Genomic DNA, 21,484 nt, shown 5'->3' on the forward strand with positions numbered 1-21,484 from the left:
TGATTGGCACGATTGGGGGTTACAAGAATTGCTAAGAGCAGCAGAAAGCAAAAGCAAAAATCTTTATAGCTGCAGTTCGTGAAACACAGAAAGAAACCCAGCAGAAAGGGGGAGGGAAACCACGAAAACCCCCACCAAAACAAGGAAATGAAGCAGGAAATAATTCACCAAGGCGAACCTGCTTTTACTGTAACAACAAAGATCTAATCAGGACTGAAAGTCACCTACCCCAAACCCGGGTGTAGCCTGTTCATCAAGAAAAGGTGTCCATATTGTACTGAGTTGTTGTGGTGTTATTCCTATGGTGGGTATCCCCCATTCGCATTATGTGTCCAGTGTAAAATAAATAAATGTAAGGAAACTATTAAAGTATTAATACCCTATCAGCACAAGGAGAAATCAAAATTGATGATCATAACTGGTGGGAGGAATAAGGAAAAAAAGAGAGCCAGAGCAGAGGTATTGACAAGAAAGTGTCAGAAGGGTTGTCTATACTGTGCTGTTACTGCTGTACCTCGTACTGGAATGTTAAAGCTAAAAGCTAGGACAAAATTAAGAAACACTACCAAAAGAGAAAGACAATGTGGGAGACCCCAGGACATATTCCCTGCTGCCGAGAAGATTAAACAAACCTCGGCTACTGGCAGCAACCCCGTAGGCCTTGAGGGAGGCAGAGGGATGAAAATGGTCATGGGAGTCATCCTATTGCTAATGATGATAAAAGGAAATAGTGCTGATGCTTGTTCCAAGTGTTACCAGACAATTAGGTACGGCAGACGCACGGTATCCACCCTTGCCTTCCATACACATATCAATTCGGCCTGCTATAATAAACACAACTTAGAAACTTGCACTATTATGGGAAGAAGTTACTGGGTAGCCACCAATTTGGGAAAAGGAGGGTGGGCTCCATCAGCATACCAAAGTTGTCCATTAGGAGAGACACACCTCTGCTTCATAAAAGAAGGTATGTGGGGATATTCAGATCAGAAAGGAGTGCAAGATCACTACAAAGAAGAATTGATAAAAAATATAACTAGGGTGTTCAAAAGAACAAAGACAAACCATGAGGGAAATTTTAACTTGTATAAAAAAATAAAACAACAACTCAGCGAACAGGATTTACCCACCTTGGGAAAAAATTTATTTGTAGAATTAATGAAAAAAAATCACTACTGAACTGAACTTAACTCACTGTTGGATCTGTGAAGGAATACAAATGACTAAACAATGGCCATAAAGAGGGAAGGGATTGGGCCCAAAACAGTTGTTACAGTGAAATCAAACGGAAATATTGAGGGGAGTCAATAGACCTGAAGGGTGGGTTCTAAGTCATAAGGTAATAGGAGAGGTATGTATAACACGTCAGGGAAATAACTTTACCCAATATGTGGGGCACACCCCCTGTAAGACTATCCTGATTACAAATGCAAGCAAACAGTCTTGGTGGCCCAAAGCTCCAGAAGGATATTGGGGAAAGTTAAGTAAAAATAGTTGTATAAAGAACAATTTTACAGAACTATGCTGGTATAATAAAAATAGAGCCAACCCATATGAAGAAGTAAAAAGTCTAAGGACCTATTGGCAACAACCTGAATCAGTTAAACTAAGCTGGAAAGCCCCAGATGGAATATTTTGGATCTGTATGAAAAAAGCTTATAATACCCTACCAAAAAGATGGAGAAGGACATGTACTCTAAGGATTATCCAGCCTGCGTTTTTTACATTACCAAAGGAAAAGGGTAATAGAGTGTTAGGAGTTCCCTTGTATGAAACTTTGTATCGAAATAAAAGGAGCACAGACATAGGGGGAACACAAATATAGAAGGATGATGAATGGCCCCCAGAACAAATTATTGAATATTATAGACCAGCTACCTGGGCTCAAGATGGGAGCTGGGGCTATCACACTCCAATTTATATGCTAAATAGAATTATCAGGCTACAAGCCGTAGTAAAAATTACTTCAAACCGGACAGCCCGAGCAATGGAATTGATAGCTAAACAACTTACCCAAACTAGAGCAGCAGTATATCAAAACCGACTGGCTCTAGATTATCTGTTAGCTGAAGAAGGGGGAGTGTGTGGAAAGTTTAATAATTCTGAATGCTGCTTAGAAATTGATGATAATGGTAAAGTAATTACTAAAATTGCAGAAGAAATAAAACAAATAGCCCGTGTACCTGTACAAACCTGGAACTCTATGCTTAATGATAATTGGTGGAATAACCTGTTAAGGAAAACTTGGTGGAAAAAATTAAAATTTGTGTTAACATGTGCATTATTAGGACTACTGTTCATCCCTTGTCTTGTTCCATGCTTCATTCGACTAATCCAGTCGGTGGTTCAAGAAATGCAAGTTGCTACAATACCAATAGACCCTGAGAAGGCAACAAAATTAATGGCAGTACAAGAGGTACTGACAAAATTTGAAACCAGAACACGAATCAGTGGGATAAAAAAAGAGAAGTGGGGAAATTGTAAGAATTGATAAAAGATTCGTGTTAATCACAAAAGCATTGGGGTTTGCATAAACCAGAATACTAAGCTCTGAAGTGAAGCATGAACACTAGATAAAGGAAATTATATGATTAAATAATTCTGTTTAAAATCACCTTGTTATATTATGTTGTATTATGTTACATTACATTATGTTATATTATATTATGTTTTTCAAATAAGTTGTATCGGCTACCAGCTTGCGAAATCGGACTTCCCAAAAAGCCCTTCCTGCCTTTGTCTGATCAATGCTGCTTATCTCAAGGACCAGACTTCCAGAACTTCTCTGGTGGTTATCTACAAGGACCAGATGGCTATCTGTGACTAATTATCGCCCGGAGGCTTTGTGAATTTGTCTAAGGATATTTATTCGACCACCACTGCTTACCTGGCAAAATTATGACAGCAAAACAACCCAAAAATTATTGATTACAACAAGGAACCACAGTATAAGAAGAGGCTGCAAACCAAGGTTCGGTGGAGCGTGGAGTGGGCGGTGACCCCTCGCGTTCCCCAGCGCGCTGCTTGCTCTTTCTATATCAAATAAAGCAATCCAAAATTCTGCTGAATATCGAGACTTTTGTCTCTCATTTATAACACCGGGGAGGCTCTTGTGGTTCAAACTTCCTTCCCCCAGCCCTGGGACAATGGAAAAACAGGGACAAAACAAAACCCGATGAGCTAGTTCAAACCAGGAACTATGAGCAGTCCTGGGCAAGCTCCCTCCCCTTGGCAGCAGCAGTGGTGGTGTCGGTGGGGGCTGCTGTGTCTATCTGGATTTTCCCTGACTTCCGGCAAGTGTCTCTCTCCCCGACAGTGAGTGGCAATGGCAACAGCGGATGCTGTGTCTCTCTCTCAGTGGAGGCACCAACAAACCGGCAGGCAACATGCGGCTGAGTCCCGAGCAGGCTCTGGCTGCACGCAGGTCAACTGGACTGGGTGTGACCCCTGCCACTGCATTTCCTATGGGAACCTCCTGGACATGAGTTGTCTTTTCAAGGCTTGGGCTCCACGGTTGGAGAAAATGACGAACGGGGACCTGCGGTTTGGGCAGCCCCAGCCCCTCCCTAGCTCCAGGCCAGAGAAAGAATGGCAGCCCTTATGCTTCCCCTTACTGGCTTAAAAAAGACAATTCACTAAAGATGATATAGAGGAGTGTAGAATACGCGATTCTGTTACCCCTAATGCTAAACTCTGCCTCGTATCTCTGTAACTAGGTCACCACTTTTGTAAGATTCCAAAAGGTTGGTGCATTTATGGAGAGAATATGGGAACAGATACATTTTTTGTCCCGCTTAATCAGTGAGGAACATCAGTGCTTTCAAAAAAATAGATAATAGGTAGAAAACTGACACTATGAAACTGTCATGGTTTAGGAATGGTACTCCGCAATTTAGTTCTCCCAACGAGACTTTCCAGACCACACTGCCGCTCGTTCGTTCCTCCTCCCCCTTCTTCCACCCCCTCTCTCCCCAGGTGGCCAAAGAGGAGAATTAGAAGCACAAAAGGCAAAGATCACGGGGTGAAATAAGAACAATTTACTGTAAACGGTAATGAGATAAGTAAACTAACAGTAACAGCAACAATATCAATAACAAAATTATACAAAAAGAGAATGGTTCGCATGCAAAAATGCTCACCACAGAGCCAGACCCAACCTGACCGCAGCTGCGTTTTTCCAACTGGAAGGAACCCTTTTCCCCGCAAGCGAGACAGTCCTTTCCCCGTACATCTGGCAATGACATAAGGTCTTATCGAATAACATAATGTCTTGGCCATGTCCCCTCCCGCTCATCTGGGCCAGAACCAGGACAGAACCTCAGAGATTAAAAAATACATTTATTTTTAAATGCAATTGGGGGGGGGGAAATAATATTGCTAGAATGACCAGTATAAAACTATAATTATCTTCAAACTCAGAATTAGTTTTTGTTACGAACAACCTCCTGTTTGTTCTGTTAATGTTCTATTAACTGTGAAAAACACCCTGTTTTTATGTTAATTGTTGCTGTTGTTCTGTTCTGATTCCCACTCCCTGGAATTGTCTTGCCCTTATGCCCTTTCCCTCTCTGTCGGTAATGCCTTTGCTGCTCCCAGAATGATGCCTGGCAAATGAGAAGACCGCAAGTGCTTATGGGACACAACTCAGTAATAAAAAAACAAAAAACCCTAAAAACAACGAGCCAGTATAACATCGAAAACCAAAAATGGTACTCCCAAGTAAGAAAAACAGTGAAGAAGATGAAATCACCAACCAGGACCCTCCTGCCTTGTTACCATGACTTAAACAGCACCCGATCGAAATGACACCCCTGGACTACAAGCCAACCAGTGTCTTCTGCTGGACTCCTGTGAGGACAGAAAGCCCAGCTCTACTGCACAGCAAAGCTGAATTCCTCCTTCTCTGGATCGTCCATTGGGAGCAGCGGTGGTGCACATGACCTGTCGGGCTCCCACCCAGAGCTGATTTCTCAATAAAGGCATTAAAACGGGAGCTGGTCTCCTTACCCTTGTTCATTTCAGTTTTTACCATTGTCAATAATTTTCTGAAGGGAATGATGAAGAAGAAGATAGTTATTTTTGTATCACCTAAAACTCTGATCTCCTGGTTTCAGAAACATAAAATCCTTGTTAGAAAATACCTCTAATAGTATTCCTAGAAATTTCAGTTTTCTTTTTCTGGGATGATTCTTTTTAATACCTGTAGAAATCAAGGATGAAACTCTTAAAAATTAAAAATTAATGTGATTTGCTAACGATAATTGGATGAATGTTTCTATAACATCTATGGCAAGTAATGTGCAAATTGTTACATGTATTATATCTTCAGAAGGACATGGAAAATGTTCTTTGACTGCTAATGTCAAGTATATTAGACTGTAAAGTCAGATAATTTAGATTTTGTTTACAGAACATTACAGCTTAACTAGTAATTACATTTTAATTAGCAATTTGAATTTGGTGGTACTCACAGAATCCTTTTTGTTTGTTTCACTGCTTTGATAGCAGTTGTTGTTGTTCCAAAAGAAAGAAATCTCAGATGGTACAATTTTTTAAGGGCTGGTAGCATTACTATTTTGTTTCAAGTAATGTCTATTTTTCGGTACAGCAAAAAGTATCAGTGAAGACTAAGAAGTACTAGATAAAGTTTATACTGTGGAAACGGGATGAATGATGAGTCCTCAGATTTTTCATGCAAGCAATTTGAGTCCTAACATCAAAAATAATGTTCCAAGACTGATATTATATTAGTGGAAGGAAACTAAACCCAGTATTTAGCAGTTGTAGCACCACACATCATGCGTGGTTGAGTCTTTTTCTGCATTAAATTTATGCTTTTGCATCTCATTAGGCTTCTGTAGAATAATTTTTGTTTTTTTATTGGAGCAAATGAGAAAACAAGCCAATAGATGAGATTCTGGCTTTAAATCTCTTTTTGACCAGAAATTAGAAGCCAGTAAAAGATACCAACTGAGAAATACTCAGAGAAAGAAAAATTGTAATCTACAGCAAAGCATAGTACCTCTGGGGAACAAGACACCATAGCCTAGATGTAGCATAAAGACTTGAAATCTGTGTGAAGAGTTATTACTTTTTTAAGAAAAGCAGCACTGTTGTGAAGAGCTGTATGTCAGTAGGATACAAGTAGTCATGAGTCTATCCAAGTCTACCCAGGGAACCAGAAACAGTTTTCATTGAGGAAAGAATGTTTCTTTTAAAAGGCTGAATTAGATTTCTGATGGATACGCATCATTGGTATTTATTGAACTTCATTTCAGAGGTTTTGCCACATAGTCCAAAGTTATATTAGTTCTAGGGCAGGAAAAACAGACCTGGTAAATAAAACTATTTAAAATCTTGATCTATTTTTTAGTAATTATATGTCTAAATTAATAACTGAATAAAGTAATTACCTTTTATGATGCTCCTGATGTATAATACTTGAGCATCTGTCAATTATGATGAATTTCCGATGAAAGCTTAAGAGCAACTCTTGAATACTGAGTCAGTCTTTTACCTCTGTTAGCATTTTGATATCAGCTGGCCATACTTTCAGAGCTCAAGAACAATAAAAGAAATAATATCTGAATATATTGTTGAATCAGTTTGTCACAAGTAGTGAGCAAATACTTGGGGTATCATTCTTTTGGAAGACTATAAAGCCAACTGAATATATAATTGGGCTTGAGCAAAAAATACAAAATCTTTTGGGAAAAAATATATCTTGCTGTTTCCCAAGAATATTGGTTTGTGCTTAGTGGAATACCATTTTAAAAAAATTTTGTTATGAGAGTAGAAGCTCTTCATGATCGGTCCAGTTTTAAGATGGGTAAACATGATGTTCCAGAAGAAAATATGCTTTGTTAGAACTTGGAGACTTGAGTTCTTATAACAGAGAGCATATGTTTGTTCTCTATATCTCAAAGACAAACATTTTTCAGATTGAACTTGGGGTTCTTGATTTCCCCATGAGTAGACAACAGTTGCAGGTATAAAATTTTGTTAAGTGATGAATAGTAGCATTCTCCTGGACTGTCTAAAAAGTGGGATGACAGGTTGTATGTGAGTAAGCAGGATAAATTACTTTAAAAATAACAAACCCAGTCCTTATTTTATGCACTTACCTGATTTAAAATGGAAAGGGGTCTGCATTCTTACTGAAATTAGTCTAGTCTGAAATGTAGACTAAATTCGTGAATAGAATCCCTTGGTTTTTTTGTTTGCTAAGTTTTCATCTGTTCTTTTTCTCTCTTAGTGTATGTACATATAAATTAATCTCTTTAAAAGACACGTTTTCTCCCTCTTTCCCATTCTTTCTGCTCCCATCAGTCTAACTCTGCCAATTTGCTTAAGAGATTATCATTTAAAAAGCAAGCATATTATATGCCCTAAAATTGGACTTGAAAAATGAAAGCTTTCTTTAAAATTTGCTTAATTAAATTTTTATGTGAATATTTTATCAATTTCAACTAAATAATACTGGATTAGGATAAGCTTATTCTGAAATAATGGCCTGTATACACATTTATTAATTCACCTTCTCTCATATCATCCTTAATACTATTTTTCTTAGTTTGAACACACCTTAACATCATTCATTCATAGCCACACATTGGTAAGATTGCCAGTCTGAAAAATTATTCCTGTTAATCACATTCACAATATATGAACTATTTGTAAACATGGAAAATTAAATAAATTTAATTGTTTTCTTTGTTTCAAATTAGGCTCATGCACAGTTAGTTCGAGAAGTCGATGTAGAGAAGGTGTCCACTTTTGAGAACCCCTATGTAGATGCACTGAGAAGTTTATGGAATGACCCTGGAATCCAGGAATGTTATGATAGAAGACGAGAATATCAGTTATCAGATTCAACAAAATAGTAAGTATATAGTGGTTACAAACAACTGTATCTTATTTTCTGTTCTTTCTAAAAAATTAATTCTTACTTTTTATCTTTGTATACTATATTTTTGTGTAATTGCATGTACAGATTTTTTGTGCGTGTGTACAAGTATCTGTGTGTGCATACATATTCAGCACAAACTTGCACTTAATGTGAATGCAAAAATGTGTGTTTGTTTCTCAAAACATAACTCTATGATAATTTGAAATCTTACATTATTACTAGGGAAGTGCAATCAAAGGTAGACCTCTATGCAATTCATAAAAATTGCAATGCCCTTGAACATCTGCTTTCCTAGTTTAAAATAGAAATGGAATTGAACATTGGACCCTGAGCATTGTCTAAATGTCACCTCCAAGAAATTCAGTTGCTCTGAGTAATATACTACGGAGCTCTGGTAAAATTTTCATCTGGTTAAAAATAAAAAAAGGATGTTGGTAGAGGAGGATGACTTTTTGCAATTGCCCACTGGAAAAAGAGTTAGCATACTTGGGTATTAAAGTTGTGGCAAAAACTTCCATGGTCTCCACTGGAACTTTTAGATTACCTATGGAAATCAGTCATATTATATTGTTCTAGTCTCCATGTGTCTTCGTTTCGATTTGTCAATTTAAATATACTCATTTTTCTGTTGTGAGATAGAACCAGGAGCAAAAGAGCAAGGCAGGCCTAAAATTTGAGAGTATGTAAAAAAAATTTATTAACTACACAAACAAAGGGGGGGGGAAAGAAATTCAGGATAAGATTTTTCAGACTACTCCTTCCTTCCCTCTCCCAACTTTCATAACAGCAAAACAAACATATAACAAATACTTCGGTCAGTCTCCAATTTAGTCTTCTTCAGCTCACTTTCGAAGAGAGAAGCCTCTTTTTGTTGAAAGCTGTAAGGATTTTTCCACAAGAAAGAAGAAAACAGTCCTCTTGTGGTTTAATCTTTCACGATTTGCATCCGCCTGGAACCTGCAATCGTGACGCTCCTCCCAACTCCAAGCCTTCCCAAAGCTGCAGATGTGGGCCATGTCTGTCTCATGGGGTATTACTTTTAAGAATGAAATGTTCCACAGCAAAGGTTCTCTTCATTTCCTTTCTCTCTGTTCAGGCTTCATCCTCAGAAAACCGAAATCCCCTTTTTTCTCAGGGCTAAGATTCTCAACACAGGTGCTCTTTGGTCAAATCATCTATTAAATGGAACATTTCCATCCACCCATGTCTTTTTCCATGGCTTATAGGAATATTCAGTACATCAGTTCATCCCTACAATTTTACAAAAAGATTTTCAGCCATTTCAGCATCTTCTCATTCTCCTTCCATCTAAAAAACTTAGCTCTTACGTCACTGACTTCAGAAATCTTCTTATTTCCTTTCATATTCAAAGGAAAGGCTGGAGGCTTTGCAAATCTTATCTGAGCACTAAAGAGTTAAAGTTTAACACAACTACAAAAGTTGGGCCAGGCTCAGGCCGCACTGGGGGGGCGGCTGAGGTGTTAATCAGCCTTTCTGGGGCTGGGCTGCAGGCCCAGACTCCTCATGGCCACCCGGGCAGGCCCGGCCCGTCCAACACTGCCCCGAGCCTGCAGCACGAGCCGGGCCCCCCCCACCCCAGAGCCGCAGGCCTGTGGAGGAGGAAGCCGTAAAGGTCTTATCAAAAAACTTGTTTCTCCTCCCCGCCATCGGGTCCTCTCGTTTGCAAAGGGGGCCCAAGCGGCCTCCTGAGCCTCCCCCCCGCATGGGGGGGTGTGTGTGTGGGGAAACTCGGGTTGATGTTACCTGCTCAGCCACCGGAAAGACAAAGAGGCTCAGTTCCGGATTACCTCCTTCAAAATGTGTGTTCACGGAGCGAACTAACTTTCTCTAATTGGCTCTTGAAGGTGTCCCAACCCTCACAGAGGAAGTTCCCTTACAGAGAACTTCTTTCTGAGTTTCTTCTTCCCAAGTCAACCTATCACACTGTCAGGAAAATTAATCCACAAACACCAGAGGTTTATGTCCAAAAAGGAGACAGAGGAGTCCTTTTTGCTTTATTCGAATAAAGGGAGAGGCCATGGGACATTCCCCTGGGATCTCTCAAATTTTTGGAGGACGTAGCCTCCTTTTTATCCTATTTTCCTGGCCGCATTTCCCTCTCTCTTTCCCCATTGGCTTAGGTACTTGAGAGGCACAGACTTCCCGGAACGCCTGATACCTGAAATTCTCGTCTAATGTATAACCCTCCCTTTTAATTTTTAATTCTTATAGAATTCATAGTTTTCCCCCCGTTGCTTCTTTCATCTTTCGATATCCAATTTCATTTATCAGCAGCCCTACAGTTTGTTTGTAAAGGCAAATATCTCTTTCCATTCATCAGTCAGTGGAATCCATCCCATTGTTTCTTTTATCTCTCAGTGCTAGCCTTATCTACAGGCTGATCCACAACTCATTTGTAAAGACAAATTCAACATTCCTCTCAATCCCTCCTCTTTTATTTTTTAATAATTGTCTTTACAAACTTTAGCTATCATTGACTTAATATTTTTTGTTCCTGAGTCTTTTTTGGTTTTGCAATTATTTGGAGTGACATCAATTTCTGTCCTTTTGTAACCATCTCTGGATCAGTAGGCGTGGCTATTACCTGCATCCCTTTGATCACATGTTGAATAAGTTTTACTAAGCAAGTGATCATGCATAGTAAAAAGACTAGAGTTGCTACAGCACATAAGAGGAAAAAAAAGTAATTGTTTAACCTATAGTCCACCAGGTAGCCAAGAAAACATGTCCCATTCCCATCCTTTTCATGTTTGGACTGGTACATGAGCTAATTTTTTATTCATTTTGCTATTTGTTTCACTACTTTTTTTTTATTGTCATCTACTTGTCTATTTAGACAATAAGTGCCTTTTTCAGAAGAATGAAATCGCCATGGACTTCCTTCTTCATCTTAAAATCCTGTTCCATTACGGACCTTACTCAGGGTGTTAATCTACTATTTAGGTTTTACTGGGCTGGCGACCCATGGCTAGTTTTCAGATTCTCCTGGCCCTCCACAGTCCCAACAATTGCTAAGGTTAAAGGTTTTTGCTACTTTTTCTCCTAAGGTCAAAACAATTATTTTCCCATTCTTGGCTCCAACCTAACTGATAATATAAAGGTAACATTATTAAGAGAAACATTCTGATCGTGTAATCTAATTTCCTAACTTAATTTTTACTTTCACGTTGTCTTTCACACCACTTGTGGCGAGTGAAGGCACAGAAACAGCTTAACATAAAGAAAACAATGACAGCAAGGGTTGGCCCCCAATGACTGGAGATCTGAGAGGAGGGATGCCCACACAAACTATTTCAGCAGGCAGTCTGTGGGTGGGCACACGAGGCTTCCCCCGATGTCGACGCACTGGCTGCTGCTCCAGTCCACTCCTGCCGAGTGTCAGTCACGGCTTCCCGTCCTTCTCCTCCAGCTGAGATGTCCAAATCTCTGGGGCTGCAGAGACCTTGACCCGAGTGTGATGGGTCCACCCATGTTCAGCTGTCTTGACGGCTGTTTCTGTGGTCAGCAACACCTGGAAAGGTCCACGCCACTTTGCCACCAGTGGTGCTTCTTTCCACTCCTTAACCAGGACCCAGTGTCCCGGTTGGATGTTGTGAACAGCAAAGTCCAAAGGCAAGGTCTGTGCCAGCTGAGCTTCCTGTCAAAGAGATTTCACAAGAGACAGTATCCGAACCACATATTGTTTTAAATACACATCACTTATCTTTATCCCCGCACTCGGCTGAGAATTACAAGGGTAAGGAATTCCAAACATCAATTCAAAGGGAGATAATTTAATATCTCCCCTGGGTCTGGCTCTTATCCTTGCTAAAGCCAGGGGCAGGAGCCACACCCATGGCATTTTAGTTTCTATCACCAGCTTCAGGAGATGTTTCTTTATTTCTCCATTCATCCTCTCAACCTGGCCCGAACTTTGTGGATGCCAGGGGCTATGGAGGTTCCACTGTATCCCTAAAGCAGTCATAACTCCTTGAAGAATTTTTCCTGTAAAATGAGTTTCCCTATCTGAATCTATCGCTTCCACCATCCCATATCTTGGAATTTTTTTGTTCCAAAAATATTTTAACAACTGATCTTGTAGTTGCTGACAGAGCTGGAAATGCTTCTGGCCACCCGGTTAATTGACATACTATTACCAGAAGATATTTAAATCTTGCCACTCGAGGCATTTCAGTAAAATCCACCTGGCATCTCTGGAAGGGACGTACTGCCCAACGCCTCCCTCCCCTGGCCAGTTTCTTTGTAACTTTGTTATTGGTTTTAGCACAAGTCAAACAGCCTTCAGTGGCTCGCTTTGCCAGGCTAAAGAGACCAACAGCAGCGTACATTTTGAGGAAGGCTTCTGCCAGTCCTCGGGAGCCCCAACGACTCCCTTCATGAAGTTGTTTTAACAATTGTAAGGCCAGAGCTTTTGGTATCCACTGCTTGCCATCCCTTGTAAACCAATTATTTTCTTTTTTCTCTGCCCCACTCTTTTAAATTATCTCAAGTTCCTCTGGTGGAAAAGAGAGTTCTCTGGCAGCGGTGCAGTTACTGGGAGCATAGGCAGGATCTTAGAGACTTCTGGCAACAATGCAGCTTTGCGAGCTTCTTCATCAGCCAGTCGGTTTCCTATTGCGTCCTCCGACCATCCTGCCTGATGCCCCTTAATGTGGATTATCGCCACCTTTTTTGGTAAATTCACTGCCTCAAATAGGCAAGAGATTAAGTTCTCGTGAGCTAATGTCTTTCCTCTGCAGCTTAATAAACCTCTTTCTTCACCTATAGTTTTCCAAATGCATGTATTACCCCATATGCATATTTAGAATCAGTAAATATATTTACTGTCTTGTCCTGGTATAATTCACAGGCTCTCACAAGCGCGTACAGCTCTGCTGTCTGAGCTGACCAGGTGGCTGATAACCTCCCCCCTTCCTTTAATTGCTTCCCATTCACGATAGAGTATCCTGTAAATCGTTTCCCTTCTACCACCTTGGAGGACCCAGCAATGAACACGTTCTCTCCCTCAGGCCAGGGAATATCTCGTAGATCTTCCCAAGCCCGTGTCTGGAGGTCTATAACCTGGATACAATCATGGATTTCTTCCTGGCCCCCCTTTTTTTCCAGGGCCATTTAAATAAGAGGCTGGATTAAAAATTTCCCCACCTTTAAATTCTAAATCCTCCTGTTCCATTAAACAAGATTCATACTGTAATAATCGAGCACTCGTCATCCACTTAGAGGCTCTCTCAGTTAACAAAGCTTTAATCTGATGTGGGACTTTAACAATGAGATGCCCTCCCCTTGTCAGCTTTCGGGCCTCAGCCACCATCAGAGCTGTGGCTGCACAGTTCTGCAGACAATGGGGCCAGCCTCTGGCCACCGGGTTTAATAACTTAGAAAAACAGGCAACAGGCCTCCGTGTTCCCCCATGCTCTTGCACCAAAATTCCTTTAGCATGACCCTGTTTGACATCCACATATAGCTGAAATAGTTTTTCTGCATCTGGAAGAGCCAAGACTGGGGCCTTAACCAATTTGTCTTTTAATTTCTTAAAGCTTTTCTCTCCATCTGGTGTCCATACCACGACATTAGGACTGTTTTGAGTTAAAAAGTTATATAAAGGTCTGGCCACCACAGAAAAATCCTCGATCCATGCTCTACAGTACCCCACCAACCCTAAAAACTGCCATAACTCCTCTTTAGTCTGGGGTAATGGTACCTGTAAAATCCCTTGTATCCTTTCTGGGTCAATACACCATAACCCTTCAGACAGAATGTGTCCCAAATATTTCACCTTCTTTTCTACTAACTGTGCTTTTTTTTTTGGATACTCTAAGTCCCTTTTTTGCAAGAAAATTAAGCAGCTTTACAGTAGCCTCTTTAACCACCTTTTCCTGTTCCCCTGATAAGAGTAAATCATCTACATACTGCAACAACTTGACTCCTAAGGGTGGAGTAAACTCTCTTAATATTTTCTGCAAAGCTTGCCCAAACAGAACTGGTGACTCTGTATATCCTTGAGGGAGTACTGTCCATGTCAATTGTTGTTTCATCATTTTCCCTCCTTCCTCCTGTTCCCACTCAAAAGCAAAATACTGTTTACTATCTTCTGTGATTGGACACCCCCAGAAAGCATCCTTCAAATCCAGTACAGAATAATACTGATGTGAAGAAGGGATTTGATTTAGGATTGTGTATGGATCTGGAACTATGGGATGCCTTGGTTTGACAATATCATCTATTATTCTTAAATCCTGCACCATTCTATAGGTTCCATCTGGTTTCTTAACCGGCAGGATAGGAGTGCCATAGGGAGACATACACGGCTCTAAAAGACCTGCTTTTAGCAGGGACTTAATAACAGGCTGTAACCCCTTCTTTCCCTCCCTTGAAAGAGGGTATTGCCCCTTAAACACCACTTGTCCTGGTTGCTTCAAAGTAATTTGGAGAGGCTCTATGTCCAGCTTCCCATATTTCCCTGGAGCTGCCCATACTTCCGGATTTATTTCAGCATAAGCCTTTTCAGACATTTTACACAAAGATATTACAGTTTCGGACGCCGTGTCACTTCTTACAATGCTAATTTGCATTCCCATTTTAGCCATCAAATCTCTTCCCAGTAAATTACAATCACAATTAGGAACAAACAAGAATTCATGCAGTTCAAATCTGTCCCCCACATCTATTAACAGCGGTTGAATAAAATGCACTCGCTCATCCTTCCCGCTTACTCCTTGAATAACCAAGAATCTTTTTGACAATTTCCCCCCCTCAGGTAGAAAACTTAAGGTGGACGGAGAGGCCCCTGTGTCTACCAGAAAACACACCTCCTCTCGATCCGGACCCACCTTAAAAGTTATCAAGGGCTCTTGAGTGGTGGGTCTTTGGTATAATAGGAGCCCCTGACACCTCTAACAATCCATTTCTATTATTCTCTGGACTTCTTCCTCCTGAGGGTCCAGTTGTTTTTGCGGACACTCGTTTTTCCAATGGCCTTCTGCCCTGCAGACAGCACACTGGTTCTTCCCCAGCCGCTGTTTGGGTCGGCTGTCCCCTGCCGAGGAGGGAATCCCTCTGCCACTTCCTTGTGGCCGACCCCGTCCCCTCTGTCGCTGGGGACCGCTTGGACCCTGCGGTTTATTCCTCCGGGGCTGCAAAAACTCTGCCATCATCCTTGCTTTAGCTTCTGCCTTTTGCTCATCCCTTCTTACATATATCTGCTGTGGTTTTCTAACCAATTCCTTTAGAGGCTTATTTTGCCACTTTTTATCTTTTTGTACCCCTTTCCTTATATCAGGCCAGGCCTTAGTAACAGATTGCACCTCAAGCAATGTGTTGAAGGCTGGCCCTTCAGGATCCATCCCCCCGTGCTTCCTCAAGGCATCCCTAATCCTCTCCAACCAATGAGGGCTTTCCTGTTTCTCCTGTTCTAACGACAGAGCCTTAGCTATGTTGTTAGTTCTGGGAGCCGCTGACTTGATTACCGTAATCAAATAAGCACGGTAATCGAAAAGGCGAGCCAGACTGGCCTGGTTATTTGGGTCCCACTGGGGGTCTGCCTGGGGGATGGCATCATCCACCGTAGGTGCATTGGGTCCAGCCCCCCCTGCTGCTTGTGGGTGTTCATCCTGCCACAGCTGCAGAGCTTTCTGCAAAACCATTCGTTTCCCAAACAAAATTCCCAAAAGAAAATCCCAATCCTTCCATGTATAATCCGCATTTCCCAAATATTCCTCTATCTTTTCCCCCACCCCTATGGGATCATCCAAATATGGGATGGGGGTAATTTTTTTTTTTTTTTTTGCAACCCTCTTATATCCTGGGTAGTAAGTGGTACAATTACAAACCCAAATCCTCACCCTTGACTCCCCAAAGGAACTTGACAGAGTGGCATCTGATGTACCCCTGTCTCTTGGGGGGCTTTTGATGCCCTAAACTGAGTTCCTCTTCTAGTTCTGGGGGGTTATACAACATGCTGCTCCCCTCCCCCCACACCATCATCCTTCTCAGGTGGGGCTGTAGGAATAACATTTTCTTGATCCCCTTGCTCTGAAAGTTGATGATACAGACGACCTGCAGCTGGCCCTGGGTCAGCTGGCAACACTGGAGGACAAGACGGGGGAAGGTGCTGAAAAACATTCCAATCCTCACCACTTTCCTCTAAATACCTTCACAAAATTCTACACAAATGAATTTTATCTGTTCCATAAGTAGCCATATAAGTCCCCTTGCCAACTTCTACTCTGGCCACACAAAATAACAATATTTTACCATAATTTCCATAGTTACTTCTGGGTGAATATACAATCTCTCCCAAGACCTCAGCATTCACCCCAAGGGACTCTCCGGGGGTATTATGGGATCGTCATCCCATTTTCCGGGGCCCCTTCGCGGCTTTACCTTTCCAACCCTCTCTAGGTGCCCCGTTTTACCTGTGCTACCCTCCATGGGTGCCCTCCCAGGTTTGCTCCCCGAAGATCCCATTTTACTCACCGGTGAGATTTTCAGTAGTCCTTCCCTGCGGACTCTTCACGGACCCCCCTGGTCCGCCACTCGTCTGTCTCCTGGACAGTCTCGGGAACCCAGTCAATCGCCCGGTGCCGGCCGGCACCAATGGGAGCTGATCACCGAAAGTGGGTGAGGCGCGCCTTCAGCTCCGCTCGCCGCCCGCCGCCCCGGACGGTGGAAAGATCCCGGACGAGCCCCCAAAATTGTCAGGAAAATTAATCCACAAACACCAGAGGTTTATGTCCAAAAAGGAGACAGAGGAGTCCTTTTTGCTTTATTCGAATAAAGGGAGAGGCCATGGGACATTCCCCTGGGATCTCTCAAATTTTTGGAGGACGTAGCCTCCTTTTTATCCTATTTTCCCGGCCGCATTTCCCTCTCTCTTTCCCCATTGGCTTAGGTACTTGAGAGGCACAGACTTCCCGGAACGCCTGATACCTGAAATTCCCCTCTAATGTATAACCCTCCCTTTTAATTTTTAATTCTTATAGAATTCATAGTTTTCCCCCCGTTGCTTCTTTCATCTTTAGATATCCAATTTCATTTATCAGCAGCCCTGCAGTTTGTTTGTAAAGGCAAATATCTCTTTCCATTCATCAGTCAGTGGAATCCATCCCATTGTTTCTTTTATCTCTCAGTGCTAGCCTTATCTACAGGCTGATCCACAACTCATTTGTAAAGACAAATTCAACATTACTCTCAACACCATGTCAGGTTGGCATGAAAAGCATCCTCTCTGAGGAAAACACAGAAGAAACTGAAAGGCACTATGAAGGTAAAGTCAGTGGAACATGGCCGTACAGAACAAAAGTCTGGAGTGAGATTTATTTGCACAGTAGCCTGAGGGTCCTTATCTAGAACAAGCCTTTATACATGATTGAGTCAAGACAAACTTTAAAATATCTTGCTGATACAGTTTAGGCAGCTAGAGAGCTACTAGTACGTGAATTAGGTCTGAGATTGGCTCCAATGCTCTCTAATTACCATACCACATTCTGCTTCTGCTTTATCAGCCTCACATACAGATTGTTCTATGCAATATGCTGTCTCATAGAGCTGGTTACCTTCACAGTCTATCACTTTTATCACTTTTATGCATATTTTGGTTCACAGTGGTTCAAAATACAGTAAAATCTCTCTTGTAGTGCATGGATTCCCAGTGTCCCCAAATATACAATATTGTATTTTATTTTTCAATGATAAGAAAGCTAAAAATCATAGGAAATTACATGTAAGTGAAAATTTTTAGTGTACGTAAGTAGGAAAAGAACATTTTAGAGACAGATTAAGCTAACTATAATTTCTGATTGTTTTAAATTTGAAATGAACAGCAAATAGAAGTAGAAGGTGAAACAGAGCTTTTCTTATACTTTGAATTTCTTATATTTGTATGTCCTAACTTTGATTCCATGATAAATATAGTACTGATTAAAAAATTGAAATAAATGCATATATTTTAATGGTTGCCTTAGAAGAATGCAATAAAATTAATAAGTCTCCCAAGGAGAGAATAGGCATCTGATGTCACTTCAGATCAAATTATACTGAATCTTAGTTTTGACCTAGTTCTAATGAAATCATCACCATAGTAAATCTTTTGAGTAGTATTAAAATAGTATAGCTCATTAATGAGACAGAGAAACATAATTTTCATACATTTTCTTGTAGAAGGGAAATATACTAGTTGATTGGTAATTTTTAAAGTTCAGCGTATGCAACCATTTAACAACATGATTTATCGAGGATTTTGTAGATTTTAATTATAAAATATTAGAGTTCATTTTGTGGTGTTCTGCAAAAATTGTTTTAGAACAAGTAATAAAACATTAGAATTATGCAGCACTATATATGAGTCTTTAGATGAGCTTCTCTTATATTTATGCTTGCAAATAGAGTTTTTTAACATATATAAGTCCAGGAAAACCAATTAGCAAAAACCAAAGCAGCATTATTTAAAAATAAAGTCCACGTCACCAAACAGGGTGAAAGAAACTTATCCTTTGATGTGAATAAGCAGACACTTCTTTATTCAGGGAGCCAGGGACACTTAACAAACAAACCCCATCCATTTTATTTACTTTTTCTGCTGAATCATCATTATATAAGTTCTTTTACATACTATGCATACCATGCCCACTCTTAAATTTAACCTTTACATTGATTGGTTCCAATAGTTAACAACTTGATCAATATTCTTATCCTAAAACGGAATCATTAAAAACCAATATGATCACAGACAAAGACCCTCTAACTAATTAAAGTTACAAAGTGGTATGTTTATTCACGGACAGGCGGCACGGGAGTTGTCTCCGAAAGGTGTGACTGCTCTGAACAAGGTTCTTTGCCCTCTATTTGTTTCCCAAGATTTTGCAGACAGTACATATGCATAACCCCAGCACCTCCCATTCCCATTCGATATTAAAATAAAGCTATTAGTCCTTCATGCGTGTGCAATTCTTCTCTTGAATTGGGTCAGTGCTCTCAAATTGGGTCAGTGGTCTTGAAGGATGAAGTCAGGAGAGTCTTCATCAGGTCTCTGTGACCCTCTGGCACGATCTAAGGCCCTGTGCTTTATGATTAATTGATATACAGTTCAGGTGCTGGCCATTGTTCTTACTGGTTTCAGTCTCTTCATATAACGGTTCACTTACTCCACTTCTTTCTGTAAGCAAGCTCATAATGGCAAACAATATAACAATTAGCTGTACTTTAAGCATCTAATAATCATTAACCTACCATTTGCCTACCTAACTTACATCTTGATCAATATGAATTGCTTCTAACCCTTAGCTAAAATCTTAACTCTTTATAATCATGATTCATTCCCCACTCCTTCAAAGTTAGTAAATTCTTTTACTAATATGTAGATTCTTCATCATCTAGCAAAGCTATACGGTAGGGGTCCTTCAAAACTGCACCATATGCTCTTGATACTGCATTTAAAGCTGCTACTCACTTCAGCATTCTCCAATTCCAAACAAGTATTATAACAGACAAAATCAAACCTATGCCAACTAAAATAAGCAAAACAACAATCGGATGAACCAAGGTATTGAGCAAACTCATTGTAGTTGGTGACTACCCGAAAAGCACATCCCACCAATGATGGGATGGGCCTTCTTCTAACCTTTTAAATTCTCTCCGTATAGTCTCTGTGTCATGATGTATTGTAATCAAAGTTCTCTTTCCTTCACCTTTAAGTTCTTTGAGAATTTCTTTTAATTTATTGTGTTTCAATAATTGTGCAACCAAAGTTAAGTTCATCTCTATAGGCACAGGCGATATTTCTTTAACAGTAGTCAAGTTCTCCTTTATATGTTAGTGCAATACAACAGGTTCCTCATAGGAAAAAATACTTCCTTTAATTTTAACAAAGTTATAAATGCACAAGTTAAACTGAGTTTCATTCACAGTAATCTCATCCACCATTATAGCGCGGCATACTCTCCTAAGGCAGACACAACCTTGTCCTGTTTATACAAGCAGGGTTGTTCGATTAATGCAATGCATTTTAAAGTGACAAATGCTTTGCTTTGTATTCAAACAAGTATTTTTATAATTGTCCTGGGGTACAATGCAAAAATGTGTATTCTATCACCATCTGTTGAAATGTGGGAGGGGTGGTGATCCTTATCTCTGTGGGAGATATCCTCTGCTGATGTGCCATCTGATAAAATCAGGGGGCTGATCATCTTTATCTTTTCACAACCCATCCTTCCTCCAGAAGATATATTCTGTTAATAGGCCATTAAGTCCTATTGTATGACTGATAAGATTACACCATCCCATTGGAAAATGCTTCAGCCAGGGGCAGGAGCCAAGCCTTTCCTACCTAGATAAAAAACTGGGGTTTGGGATGCAAAGGCAGCCCTTTCCACTGGATCCCAGAGGGAAGTCGGACCTTTTCCACATCATCTCTGGACCTTCGGAAGAAAACTGCACCCTTCTACAAGAGCACTGCTTCAACTGAACCACATCTGTCATCCAGGAGGACTGCAGCCACCATTTATACAGACTGCTACCAACACCCTGACTGACAGGGTGTCAAGTTGCATTCTGACTCTCTCGGTGGTTTTTCTTTTGTATTATTGCATGTATTTTATTTTTTCTCTTTTCTCCTATTAAATTGTATTACTGACTTGGAGTCTTTCACTGGTTTTGCTTTCAAACCAACACCTTCATTTGCACCCAACGTGGGGCACAAAGGGTACTGAGAAAAGTCAGTATTACAGTTTTGTATTCACCATGATTCTCACCATGTTTACATGGGTTTTATATCTTGCTCTCTATATTTTTCTGCACATGGGGAAGTATCTGCCAGCTGTAATGCTCCTGTGGAGACCAGGGTATGGTATAAAAATTGCTTTATTGGCCGATTATGTCTACTGCATGATAACCTCTGAGGCAATGAACATCATTTGGAATATATACTCAACTTTGTTTGCTTGTCGTAGTCTAGGTTGCTACATCCGGGGCCTTAACAATCGCACCCAGCCCCTGGGGGGAAGGGTAAAGAATGATTTTTTTCAATCTTTCCGGCTTGACACAGCAGTTTTTGGAAATGTTGAGTTCCCGCTGTATGCCAAGGACAGCATAATATTGTTGTTAGTTCTGCTTTGTCTCCTCTGCACAGCCTTTACAGCCTAAAACATGCTTAGAAACAAAACACTACATGGTGTATTGCAGCGTGTTCTTGAGGAAGAGGAAAAACGAAACAAATCAACTTCGTCCACGTCTGCGCAGAATGTCACAAAGAGGAGAAGAACCAAAAAAAAGCAACAGTGTCCATGTCTATGCAGGCTGCCACAGAGGAGGAAAAAGCCAGAAGCACCATCAGCATCTTTTCACAAACCATCACTGAACCAGAACAGCCTAGACCAGTAGCAGTTGCCCCCGTTCAGAAGAAGAAATCAAAGAGCAAATCAGTCCGCATAGTGACTGACGAGGATGTGGCAGAACCTTTGCACCCAGCGGAAGAGACAGAGCCAGAAATCATCACTCGCTCTCTATCCCTGGGTGAGCTGCGTGACCAGCGGAGGGAATTCACCCGCCAGACGAATGAGT

General features: G+C 40.8%; 1 protein-coding gene across 3 annotated transcripts in view; it reads left to right on the top strand.

Moving 5' to 3' along the window:
* Positions 1 to 21,484, top strand: part of LOC148220230 (guanine nucleotide-binding protein G(q) subunit alpha) — a 250,727-nt gene that overhangs the window by 156,498 nt on the left and 72,745 nt on the right. For all 3 annotated transcript variants that reach the window (XM_088155628.1, XM_088155629.1, XM_088155630.1), the window contains exon 3: positions 7,728 to 7,882. In XM_088155628.1, the coding sequence (XP_088011754.1) occupies positions 7,728 to 7,882 (155 nt within the window). The remainder of the gene's footprint in view (positions 1 to 7,727; positions 7,883 to 21,484) is intronic.

Source organism: Sturnus vulgaris, chromosome W (assembly GCF_052056855.1).
Source record: "Sturnus vulgaris isolate bStuVul1 chromosome W, bStuVul1.hap1, whole genome shotgun sequence".
Taxonomy (NCBI): domain Eukaryota; kingdom Metazoa; phylum Chordata; class Aves; order Passeriformes; family Sturnidae; genus Sturnus; species Sturnus vulgaris.